This window comes from Babylonia areolata, chromosome 1, assembly GCF_041734735.1.
Source record: "Babylonia areolata isolate BAREFJ2019XMU chromosome 1, ASM4173473v1, whole genome shotgun sequence".
Taxonomy (NCBI): Eukaryota; Metazoa; Mollusca; class Gastropoda; order Neogastropoda; family Buccinidae; genus Babylonia; species Babylonia areolata.
Window position 1 is genome coordinate 17,690,142 of NC_134876.1, and position 13,627 is coordinate 17,703,768.

A 13,627-nucleotide genomic window follows, 5' to 3' on the forward strand; every position below is an offset into this window, starting at 1 on the left:
CACGTTTGGAATAAAACATGACAAAATTAAAAAAATGTTCACACAGAGAAATCTGTTGTGAGAAAAATGAGTAATATAACACAATATGATACAATACAAATCAGAGATCGTAGTATGGCCATACAAAAAAATACAAGAAAGAAACAACAACAACAACAAAGAAAAAAACCCAGAAAAGATATAAGCATGAATTAACTTTTTTCATTGTGCATGTGTGAGGTTCAGAGCATGGGGGGAGAGGTGTAACTTAGTGAGACTCTTTTACCGCTTTCTTCTAATCTTGCTTGCATGTACACATGTATACACACTATCCACTCTTTTGATTTCCTTCAATGGCTGTTCTACATGGAGAGAGAGGTGTGGGATAAAAAGTGTGTAGAAAAGTTTAGCTGGATCGGGGGAAAAAGAAAGAACAGAAAAAAGGGTGACTGTGCACCGTAACGACATATACTATGCCTCCCAGGGAAGGCATCCTGAATTCTACACAGAGAAATATGCTGGCAAGAAAATAACACAGCACAACACTGTACAATAGTGTTGTATTCAACAAAGGCTTTGCATGTGGAACGTTTGAGTTAGTGCATAACAAAACTGACAGCTGTACCGGTAGACGTCTGGAGTCCTGTAGTGGTATACAGGAAAATAAGTGTACTTTGATTATTCAGTGATTTTGTAATTCCTTTCTTTCAAATAACACACTGGTGATGTATTCTCAAATGTGACTTTCATTGTCTATTTGCAAAACAATTTATAATGCTTCCTGCTTTTGCCCACAGCATGTCTCTGGCTGTTGTCTCCTCAGTCCTATTCACTGTGATCCATTTCACACTGAAACATTCATGTAGAGTGTATCAGTTGTAGTGGATTAACTAGTTGTGTTCCATTTTACACTGAAACATTCATGTATGTAGAGTGTATCAGTTGCAATGGACGGTGTTCCATTTTACACTGAAAACGTTCGTTAAAGAATGTATCAGTTGTGACGGATGTTGTTCCATTTTACACTGAAACGTTCGTTAAAGAATGTATCGGTTGTGACAGATGTTGTTCCATTTTACACTGAAACATTCGTTAAATAATGTATCAGTTGTGATGGATGTTGTTCCATTTTACACTGAAACGTTCGTTAAAGAATGTATCGGTTGTGACAGATGTTGTTCCATTTTACACTGAAACATTCGTTAAATAATGTATCAGTTGTGACGGATGTTGTTCCATTTTACACTGAAACGTTCATTAAGAATGTATCAGTTGTGATGGATGTTGTTCCATTTTAAACTGAAATATTCATATAGAGTATATTAGTTTTGATGGTTTGTGTTCCATTTTAAACAGAAAAAAAAAGGAATAGAGTGTATCAGCTGTGATGAATTGAGTTTCATTTTATACTCAAACATCTGTATATAGAGTGTATCAGTTATGATGAATGATTTTCCATTTTAAACAGAAAAAAATGGTATAGAGCGTATCAGTTGTGATGAACTGAGTTCCATTTTATACTCAAACATCTGTATATAGAGTGTATCAGTTATGATGAATGATTTTCCATTTTAAACAGAAAAAAATGGTATAGAGCGTATCAGTTGTGATGAACTGAGTTCCATTTTATACTGGAACATCTGTATAGAGTGCATCAGTTTTGATGGTTTGCATTCCATTTTACACGGAAACCTTCATATAGAGTGTATTAGTTGTGATGGATTGTGTTCTGTTTTATGATGAAATATCCGTATAAAGTATATCAATTGTGGTGGATAGTGTTCCATTTTATACTGAAACATCAGTATAGAATGTATCAGTTGAGATGGATTGTATTCCATTTTACACTGATACTTAGTTTAATGCGTGCTTGAATGTTTATGAAGCTGAAACTTAGTTTAAGGAGTGCTTGAATATTTACAGAGTTGAAACTTAGTTTAAGGAGTGCTTAAATGTTTACTGAGTTGAAACATAGTTTAAGGAGTGCTTGGATTTTTATTGAGTTGAAACTTAAGGAGTGCTTGAATGTTTACGGAATGAAACATAGCTTAAGGAGTGCTTAAGTGTTTACAGAGTTGAAACTTAGTTTAAGGAGTGCTTGAATGTTTATGGAGTTGATACTTAGTTTAAGGAATGCTTTGATGTTTTTCAGGTTGAAACATAGTTTAAGAAGTGCTTGGATGTTTATGGAGTTGATAGTTTAAGGAGCGCTTGAATGTTTATGGAGTTGATACTTACTTTAAAGAATGCTTTGATGTTTTTCGGGTTGAAACATAGTTTAAGAAGTGCTTGGATGTTTATGGAGTTGATACTTAGTTTAAGGAGTGCTTTGATGTTTACAAAGTTGAAGCCTTCCTGTCTATCCCTCCATTCTAACATGGCCTTCTTTCTGATTGCAGACGGACCAGCCACGGAGTCTGCTGAAGACACACACACACTGAACACACACACACTGCCACACAGGTGGATCAGCAGTTACCTCCTCCTGTGGTGTCAGTGGCTGTGGGGACCAAATCACTGTGTTGACCACATTCTGTACATTCTGTATATAGTGCATCCTTGTTCATGCGAAGGACAGCTGTTTGGTGTTTTGTTTTTTGAAGGAGGATTCTCCATGGGCGAGTGGGAAGTGGATCGTGGGGGGTGTTATTGTTATCATGGCCGAACCTGGAGAGTGTAAGGCTTTGTGATATAATTTATTTTCTTTACATGATATACCTTGACTGTTGTGTCCTTTTTCCCATCTGTTGGAAAGGGAAGATTGTTACTGAAAGCCAGTATACTGTTTGTGGGTTGTTTGATGCAGCTGTGACCTTTTGGGGGGCCATCAAGCTTAGCCCTGCTTTTCTTAGTGTGAGTTTATGAAGTTGTGGGTATCATTGCGCATAGGTCAGTCTTTCATCGACATTAGAGTATACGCAGCAGCACTTGAAGTGCAGACCAAACAGTTCATGGTTTTCTGCAGGCAGTCAAACCCAGTTCTCCCCCCCCCCCCCCCCCCCCCCCCCGCCCCCGTCCCCCCTTCCCCTAGCTGTTTTGTTTCATATTTTGATCGGTGCATTTGCGTGGATTTTTCTTCTTGTAAATTCTGTCCAGAAGACAAAAAATTTAAACATCCAGCTTTCAGAAAGCAATCTAACTCATCATTGACCAGTACTAGGTTTTCATGCAAACTACAAACTTGAACATATTTCCAGTGAAGTATTCTCATCATTTGATGAAGGCAGGCTATAACCTTGACCATGAATCATCTTGTGTCAAGTGGTAAGGATTTTGAATATGTTGTTTTCCTTGCTGCATGCATTGTGTGCAGGTTAAATCACGGAATGTAAACAGACATGTATCTTTCTAAAGGTCCCCCAAAGTGCCACTTTTGGCTCTGCAGTGAATAAAATGATAATCTCGCTGTGCAGCTAACACTGCTGAACAAAAGAATATTTTGAAAATATTTTGGTGAAGATATGCTGTGATAAAGACCCACATTTTGGAAGCAATTGAACTAATGAAATTTGTTCAAATTAAAATAGTCAGATGACCTAATAAGCCTTCTTCTCAATGTCAACTGTATTCACAGCCACACAAATTCCAAACTGGGTTTATAAATAGAATGTATTATGAAATGTGTTATTGTTAAACTTTTAATGTAACATGGTAGTCACAGACATAGAACACAGGGTTATGATTTTTCAATGGATCCAGCTCTTATGACTGCATATGGCATACTGAAGTATTCAACATTTTGGTCAGTCATTGTTAGGGTATACAGTGGCGATCCAAATCAGAATGGTCTTTTTTACTCTAAACTTTGTATTTTTCCTGTTCAATTATGCAAAAGATAATGCTGAAGAAAAAAAAAATTTAAACAGGGTTCTTTGCTTGATGTATTTTAGATTTATGGTATTGAAGGAAGCTGTGTTTTGTAATTGTAAAATGATACAAGTTGCCATATTCAGGTTTATTTCTGTGCTGGCCTCATTTTTCATACTGTTTTGTTTGCCAGTAGCCACATGGAGAGTTCTATTTTTGGGGGTTGTTGCTGATGGTTTTTAATTGTTGAACCGGTTATGGCTGAGTCTTTAATCTCACATACAGTGTTCCCTTTTTTTTCTTCTGGCACAAATGTGCTTGTTTTCTATGGGTGAAATCACTGCCTGTTACTTGTGATATGTTTTTTTGTTGTTGTTTTTTTTGTGTTTTTGTTTGGTTGGGTTTTTTTTACTTGGATTCAGTTGACTGACTTTTTTTCCCCACATGTTTGCTTGATTTTACATATTCACCCACAGTAATGTTTATTTTATTACTGGTTTCTTTTAAAAAATCTCTTCATTGTTCTAATTACATGAATGTTCTCAAAGGGTGCATGCATGTGTGTGCAAGTGTTTGTGTGTGGAGATTTATGTTCATGACACATTTATGCCATAGCTTCATGCCATTGAAGAAAATAGATTATCATTTATTTTTATCTTTGTATGCTTATAGTTGACTTTGTGTGTTGGGGTTCATGTACATTTATGTGTATTTGATTGTGCTTTCATATCTGTGAAACTGCATGTTTAGTGCATATCTGTTGTGCATATGTGTGTGGATGTGTGAATGTGTGTCTGCATGTTTTACATTCATTTGCTTATTTATCATCATTGCTGTCTTTTTTATTTAATTTATTTATTTTATTCTATTTCATTTTATTTATTTATTTATCTTTTTATTTTTATTTTTGTACGCTTATAGTTGACTTCATTAAGTTTTTGCGCTTTATAAATATTATTATTTGTAGTAGTAGATCTTTTTTATGTATTTATCTATTATTTATTTAATTACTTATTTCGCTTTATTTTATTTAGGTGTTTTTTGTGGTTTTTTTCTCAAGGCCTGACTAAGCACGTTGGGTTACGCTGCTGGTCAGGCATCTGCTTGGCAGATGTGGTGTAGCGTATATGGATTTATCCGAACACAGTGACGCCTCCTTGAGCTACTGAAACAGAAACTGAAAATCATGATTGTTGTCCATCCCTGGTGTGGATTATTTAAGATATTTGTGGTGATATCTGATTTACTGATTATATTCCCCCATTTCTCACCTGTGAAATATGACTTTTATTCATCGTTGTTTAAGGTTCTTTAACTGGCTTCATTTTATCAACTTCATTGTGCTTTTATGACATGCTGAGCTGGACTATTTCATTTAATTCATGGGTTGTTACAAAATGTGATCTCATAACCTTGCAATCAGCAGACAGTAATTGATTAATTGCTCACTGCACCTGTGGACCACAAGGGATGGCAAACTGAAGAAAAAGAATCTTATTTTATGTGTTATGTATTTACGAAACTTGGAGTTATTTCTTTTGTTAAAAAGACAATCATGTCATTCAGTCTGTTTTGGGTTTGTTTGGGTTTTTTTTTTACTTTATTTTTAAAATTTTTTGTGTGTGGTGGTGGTGGTGGTGGTTTTTATGCCTCCCCATATGCGCGAGTGACATGATTAAAAATACAGAAAAATATGGACAGATAAGTGACAAAGTAAGTATTATGTTATCATTTTAAATAATCATGTATGATGATTTCCCGAATCTTATTACCAGTGTGGTGTGGTGTCGGCCATTTGTAAAGCTTCCATCCGCTTGTTGGAACTTTGTTCAATTATTTATGCAGAACTGTTAACATTCAGCAATAAATATTGAAAGAAACAAACAAGTAGTGTATGTGAAGGACTTAGAAACTCGTTTTAAAGACAACACGAATGGAAAAAAATCAAGAATAAGCAGGAAGAAGAAGAGGTAAGAGGATTGGGAAGAAATGGAAAGGGGAATGTTTCAGTTCATACAAATTGCTTTTAAGTAAACATGATATATGTGGATATTCAAAATGCTTTTTTCAGAAATAAGAATTTTATGAGTTTATTATTTCCTAACAAGCACTTGCAGGCTGTTTTAAAAAAAAGAAATATCGGGTGCCACATATTTGTTTATGATCATATGAATTTAATCCAGATTGATTCACCTGTTGTATGAAGGCTTAGATATCATGTGTATAGATATGTTGGTTGTCCCTAGGTCCAGTGTCTACTTAGAAACTCACTTCTTTTTTATTATTATAATTTGGCTCATGTCTGATGTTCACAAGTACAAAGAATGCTAACACCATGGTCTTTTGTTTTCTCCAAGCCAGAAAGTGCCTTAGCATCAAGACAGATAAGTTTGCAACGTCGATGTGTCATGCAGTTTGGAGCATTGGCGTTCTAGGAATGCATGGAGCACAAACTATGTCTGTTCATACCACACAGCGTGAGCATGGCCCAGTAGGAACCTAGCAGACCTTGACATTTGTTCTGTCAGGGGCAGTGGCATGAATGTTTTGATAGAAAATTAAATAATTCTATTATTTGCTCTTCTCCCACCTTTCTCACCCATCTTTTCCAGGGTAAAGAGGTTGTTATTTTACAGCCGTTTGGTTAAAAAAAAATCTCTTATGTTGCTATTTACAGATGTTGGAAAGTTTTTGTCTTTTATTTTGTTGTACTTTTATAGATTTTGGTACACTACTATTTTGTGATTGATCAAATGAAACTTCTTTTACTTATTTTTTCTTTTCTTTTTATTTCAAAGACTCATGAAATCCGTAAGTGTAAAATGCATATACTTCACTGTAATTCAATCATGAACAATACCACAGGTATGTGCATATCTGTATTTTTATAATGTTTCTCTTTAATACATAGGTACAAACTCAGTTTTGATGATTTATGTAAGTACTTACTTAGCAAGACAGCCCCAAAGAGAACCAAATTTGATAAGTTTTCAAAATAAAACAAAACAAGACAGAATATGCAGGGTCAGGGAGTTAGTAGTTTGTTAAAGTTATTTCATGACAATCTGTCGAGGGAAAAAAACAACTTGCTGTTCCTGTTTATTGTTTCACAGAACAATGCAACCACCTGTTGACTTAAAAGTACTGGCTATTCCAAAATGTGTACATATACAGGTTTCACAAAAAGTTAAGGACCACTACTTAGGAATGTGCACAGTTTTCTTCTTGGGAGTATACAGTGAAATGATGCTGAATTTCTGGCAAACAGTCGTACATGTATGTAATCAGTGTTATGGGTACCATATATAACCAGAGGTGCTTTTTTGCGAATGAACTTGCATTCCTTATAATGAAAAAAACACGGATTTCATTTGTAAACCACTAAATTACTGTCAACATTTGGCTGAAACATCAATTTTTTTTTCACGCTGTCCATGGTGCATGTGTGTCTAAAACAGCCATTGGTGAGGCCAGCGGTAGTAGACCAATGCAGCCTGCGTAATTCAAATCGTCTATCAGTTTTTGTTGTTGGTGGGGTTTTTTTTTGTCATTCTGTAAAAATATGCCTGCTTTTATGAAGTGGTCCCTCACTTTTTGTGAAGCCTGTGTATGTATGTGCCGGTCAGATACCACAACTATTTCTGTCAGTCTATGTAGTACGGATGCAGCTCTGGATAAGCGATTCCTGTCTTTGACCCCTTCCCCTCACTGTAGTGTGTGTGTGAGTGTGTGTTTGTGTGTGGATGGGAATGAAACATTAACTCCATCACCAAGCATGTCTGTGTTGTCTGTAATCATGTATGTGCTGAGATGTTCCAGTGTTATGCAGATAAGAAAACAAAACTATGCAAATTACCATGTATACAGTATTGTTTGTATTGAACTGTTCTTGAATGAAAATATTTTTGAGAGAGAGATGGGTCAAAGTTCAACTTGTTATCCCTTGATTAAGCCCAGCATGGCAGGCTGGCTTGCTTTTATGGATCACTTTTCATACTTTTAGGGGATCACTCACTGGCTATTGTTTTTAGAGATCACTTATCATACTTAACTCTTTCACCCCCAAGTTTCTGTGTGAATAGCTCTTCCCAGCGCCAAATATTTTAGACTCAAAACTCTCAGTCACACGATTCAGTTCTTGTCAAAACAACATAGTGGACTTGTTCGCCCCAGACTTGGCTAACTCTCTCCATACGAACGGCGAAAGAGACGACGTTAACAGCGTTTTATCCCAATTACCATCATCAAAGTATTGCAAGCAGAACGCTGTTATACTGAAGAGGTGAATGTTGACAAAGAATACCACAGTTCTGACGACGGAAGCTAAAGGTTGGGTCATTCAGACACCCACTGGACATCTGAGGGGTCTGTGTAGAGGAGAAGAGAGGACTGGCTGTACTGAGTGAGTTAAAAGGGGGAATGTCAGTCAATTTCCCGTTGGCTGCAGCTGTCAGCTTTGTGACAATGTGAAAAAACAGTCCATTTAACATGACACTTCGATGTCAACTAAAGTCAGCTACAGAGGTCAACTGTCCAGTCAACTAAAGTCGCCTGTTGCAGTGAAAGAGTTAAAGATATATCACTTTAAATGCATGCTGTGAGCACTGACAGGCCGGCAACTCCTGCTGAGGAGAGACAGCCACAGGAGAGAGAGATTGAGAGAGAGACATGTCTTTTGCACACAGAGTGGACAGGGTGGACTGCTGTCTGCAGTTTCACCTCATACTTCACACTGTGCAAAATGCGTCCCTCATACCTATTGTTTCTTATACAGGGAGCATGGTGCATAACTGCTTACTTTGTTTCATGGCATGGGTATTTCTAGATGGTTCTAAAACCAGCATATGTTTGAGACAGACCACATCTAGAATATTCACACTAACCATCACCACTAGTAAAAAACTATATACACTTAGTTGTCATATTGTCTATGCCATCTATGCAACTACAGACCAAGAAATGAGAAATGTGAAATGTAAAAAAAATAAAAATAAAAAAAAATAAAAAAATAAAGATTGTGTATAATCTAATGGTTGTACCAGAATATCTGGATCTTCAGTTGTTCCATAGACCAAACATACCGGTGAAGAAGAAAAAGAAAAAGAACATGATAAAATACTACTGTCAAAACTGCATCTGAAAGGCATGTCAAAGAACTCCTAAAATATTTCAGAAAACTCAAGACAAAACTCTGCCGTGAATATATCTTTCTTGACTTGCAGTAGGTCTTGCTGTTGTTAGATGTAAAACTCAAGGCAAAAACTCTGCCATTAAAATATCTCTTGCTGTAGATCTTGAGTTTCAGTGTAAAATTCAACAAGGGAAAACTCTGACATTACTAAAAAAAAAAAAAAAATATATCTTCCTTGTCTTGCTGTTAGTTGAACAACATGCTTTTCCTTAACGTAAGTCTCAAGACGAGACTGGAAGCTGATGATAATCATGGCTTTTTAAGAATTCTGTAGGTAAAAACTGTTTCATTTTTGTAAATTGGCTAAAGTAGAAGACTGTTCCAATGCTTTTGCTGTGTGTATATTTGCTAATTGTGTAACTTTTGTGGAGAAAGGAAAATGGTATTTATTTCTCATACAGTGTATTATTGACAGAAACGTTTCTGTTTGGTATCGCAGGAGAGTGATGTGCTTATTTACTTGGGTATATGCATGTTTGTGAACACAACTAAAATGCAGACTACACAAAGAAACGTCAATCAGAATATTTTGCGCAAACCAACTTGAATTCTGTATTATTTTTGTTGTAATAACAATTTAATGCATGTAATATTCAGGCACTTCTCACAGGTAGAGTTTATGGTGCCATACTATGATTACTATGCGTGAAAATGCAAGAGAGCATTAGTTTTGTGTACATGTGTGTGTGTGTCTGTGAGTATGTGTGTGTAAGTCCCTGTTTTTAGTAAACCTTTGAAGATGGATTTGAAGAGAACTTCACAAACGTTCCAGTATGTTGGGTTTTTTTGTTGTTATTTTTTTATTTGACATGGATAGTGTTGTGGGGAAAAAATCAGAATCCACAATTCCCCCCCTCAAAAAAGGGCGAGTGTTTATGGGAGATGGACACACCTGGGTGTGCATTCATCTGCTGAATCACAGTGTCATTCAAAAATGTTTATCTTTTAACTTTAGAATAATGTTATTAGTATTATTGATACCCATATAGGTACTTATACTGATGAACAACAAAAATAATTGGATGGTTTAATAAATGTTCATCAAGAGCTATTTCAATATATTTCCCTTCTTATAAGGTAAAATGCTATTGCAATTTTTTTTAAATTTTGTTTGTTGAATTGACCAATTTAAACACAGATGTTACTTTTTAAATTGCTAATCAGGACCAACATGAAATGTAATGTAGTAAACTGTATTTAAATCTTATGGTGGACTGTATCACACAATTGTTTTTCAGTGACAGGTGTCAGAGAATATTCAGATTATTCTCTGAATTGCGTTTTTAAAATTCTGGTTGTATATCATGTATTTTGTGACTATATTATGTGGGGGTGCGAAATGTAAACTGCTATGCACTGTTCTGGAACAAGGGGATTAAACAAATGTGAATAGAAACAGTTCTGTATTGAGTTCAATTTCATTGAAAGAGTGAGTCGCTGTAATTTCTCACTGTTATTTCTCTTGATCTTGTCTTGCAATCTCTTCTACTTCTGTGGATATGGGGCTCCCAAGACACATCTGCTGCCAGGGTGATGCCAAGGTGCTTGGTGGTGGTAGCCTCCTGCAGTGGTTGGTTGGTTGTGAAGAATGTATATTCTGTTGTTCGTCTTCTTACTCCTGGTCACTCTAAGTTCTTGGCATTTGCCAAGATGAAAACTCATACTCCAGCAGCCTTCCCATACTTCTAACGTGCAAAGATCTTTTTGCAGTATGAACTGGCTGTTGTCATATGAGACAGAACACTGGCAAATGGTGTCATCAGCAAAGAGTCTGACACTGGAGTTGATCTGGCTGGGCAGGACGTTGATGTATAGGAGGAACAAATTTGGACGGAGAATAGAGCCTTGGGGAACTCCTGAATCCACTGGGATAAAGCTCGACTTCGCACTATCTATGATGACCTCTTGCTATCAGTCTTTCAGGAAGTTCTTGATCCATGCACTGATCCTGCCCCCGACCCCAAAGTGTGACAACTTGTGTATCAGAAGGCTGTGGATGACTTTGTTAAAGGCCTTCTGAAAGTCCATCACAACTAGACCAACTCGCTTTCCTGTGACAGGCACACTAGCTGAGTGGTTAAAGCATTGGACTTTCAATCTCAGGGTCCAGGGTTTGAATCTCAGTAATGGCGCCTGGTGGGTAAAGGGTTGAGATTTTCCAATCTCTCAGATCAACATAAAATATGTGCAGACTTGCTAGTGCCTAACTCCCTTTGCGTGTATACACATGTAGAAGATCCAATATGCATGTCAAATATGATCCTGTAATCCATGTCAGCGTTCAGTGGGTTATAGGAACAAATAATGATAGTATTTATATAGCACTGAATCTTGTGCGCTTTCACACCGGTCGTTCACACGCAATGACAAGAACATACCCAGCATGCACAACCCGAATCACACAGGAAATGACTGAGCACTCAATGCCAGCCGCCAGTTGGCTTTACCCAGGTAGGCAGCCTGTTGTGCAAATGACCCCGAGTTTGTAAAGCGCTTAGAGCTTGGTCTCCAACTGAGCTACACAAGTATCGATATCAAATCAAATCAAATCAAAGATCACAGGTCAGTTTGTCGACAAGTCTAAGGAACTGGGTTTCGAAGGACCTACCTTGCTAAGCCATGTTGTTCTGGAACAATAATACCATTGTCTTATGTGTAATGCATAATGTGGCTGAAGATAATATGTTTCATGAAATTACAGGTAAGCAAGATGAGTCGAATCAAATCAAATCAAATCAAAAACACTTTATTAATCCACATGGAAATTAAGTTGTGCAATCACAGGCTCATTGTAAACACTAGCATAAAAAGGAAACATAAGAAGAGATTAAAACTAGTCAAATAAGAATTCCCAATAGCTGACGATAGACTAACCGCCCCCTCCCTCCTGACACTCATGTTAAGAGAAAAGGTTATTGCACAGCAATATTTACAAATGAAAACATCCAACAAAGAAAGGTATATATTACTAAAAATGACAAGCGCACATGCACGCACATGCACACACTCACACACACACACATTAAGACCATAAGGTATTGTACAAGTAAGGTCGTCGTTGGTGAGGCTATGTCGCCCCTGGACATGCTGTTCCAGGGCTCTGATCACAGCAAACTTCACAGGATCCATGCAGATGCCAGCCACCCACTCCACCAGGTGCTGACTGCTTGTGAGTCCAGGAGGGAGTCTTCTGAACGGCTGCTGTGTCTCAGAGCCAGGACCAACCACATGAGAAACTCCTTCCTCCCAACAGCCGTGCGACTCCACAATGAGTCCCTGCGGGCGCATGTGTGCACATGCATGCTTGCTTCACGAGACCCGTCAGTGCCATTTCTGGACTTAAATGGATGCTCTCCATTCATCATCGACACAGTGCCAGTGTGTGTGTGGTGTGTGTGTGTGTGGGTGTGTGTGTGTGAGCATGCTTAATTGTGTGTGTGTGTGTGTGTGTGTGTGTGTGTGTGCAAGCTGGCGGGCATGCATGCACTATAATTATGGCAAAGTATAAATTTTGAAAAAAATAAAAAACAAAAAACAAAAACAAATTTAAATATGTATTTAAGTGTGTTAAATTGTCTGGCTCATTTAGATAAAATTTCGTTTTTGGGGAGAAAAATATGCGTTCATTATTGGAGATATAACTAGAAGTGTACATATTCTTCACTGTGGTGTAATTGAACTTTATGTGGTCATTGAGGAGTAGCCTAAGGGTAGAGGATATGAGAGATGGTGAGGATCGATGGGACCTGTGTGTGTGGTGCTTAAATTGGAAGGAGGTTGCGAGGAGGGTGCGGGGGTTGGGGATGGGGTGGGGGAATTGTAGACAGTGATCAGGACTGAGTAAAGTGGGGGGATAAGTTTGAGAGTTTGTGCCGCTGAGAGAAAGAACTAATGTGCGGTTTTAAGTATTATATCTTTTGTTCTGATCCTGCTATGTTTGCCATCAATTTCATGAATGTAAAACATTATTATGATGACTGACTGTCTTATGCTATCCTGTCACCCTCGGTCATGCCAGTTTTGTTTGTACTGACAAACTGTTATTATAAAATCAGTACATAAATAATAAATAAATAGAATAAATAAATGAATACACGGATAACTTAAAACAAGCAAGCAGATATATAATGGAATAAAGAGAAATGCAGGAAAAGAAAAAAAAATAATTGAAATAAAAAGACAATGATAATAAATAAACAAACAAATTAATTAAATAAATGTAAATACAAACACACACACCCACACACCACAGACATAATTATGCACGCACGCACACTCAGCTCACACACAGGCCACACGTGCACTCACACACCCGAGCACCCCACCCGAGCATCCAAACCGAGCACGCTCCAAGTCAAATGGAAATCTGTTGCGTTTCCGACAAACGTGACACAAAAACCGGAAGTGGGCCTACGTGCACAATTATTGTGGGCCGTCTGCTATGGACTATTTTTTAGCAATCAGGAACGACGTGCACTTTTACGTTGTTCTTCTGACTGGATGAAAACCAAGCCAGATAATGACAGAGGGTGTTCGAAACTGGGAAATCCCATTCATAATTATTTCTTCAACTAGGGATTCAGGTAGGCCAAACTCGACAATGCTGAACGTGTGTTTGTTGTTAAAGAAAATCATGCAATGTTGTTGGGT

At 37.4% G+C, this 13,627-nt stretch overlaps 2 protein-coding genes across 5 annotated transcripts in view; both read left to right on the plus strand.

Moving 5' to 3' along the window:
* LOC143280207 (glutamine--fructose-6-phosphate aminotransferase [isomerizing] 2-like) overlaps positions 1–8,760 on the plus strand; it is a 98,143-nt gene extending 89,383 nt beyond the window's left edge. For all 4 annotated transcript variants that reach the window (XM_076584844.1, XM_076584850.1, XM_076584834.1 and 1 more), the window contains one exon: positions 2,379–8,760. In XM_076584844.1, the coding sequence (XP_076440959.1) occupies positions 2,379–2,420 (42 nt within the window). In that variant the 3' untranslated portion in view covers positions 2,421–8,760. The remainder of the gene's footprint in view (positions 1–2,378) is intronic.
* Positions 8,761–13,427: 4,667 nt separating this feature from the next.
* LOC143291383 (5-phosphohydroxy-L-lysine phospho-lyase-like) overlaps positions 13,428–13,627 on the plus strand; it is a 13,825-nt gene continuing 13,625 nt past the window's right edge. The window contains exon 1 of the mRNA XM_076601226.1: positions 13,428–13,560. The gene's annotated coding sequence lies outside the window, so the exon portion shown is untranslated. The remainder of the gene's footprint in view (positions 13,561–13,627) is intronic.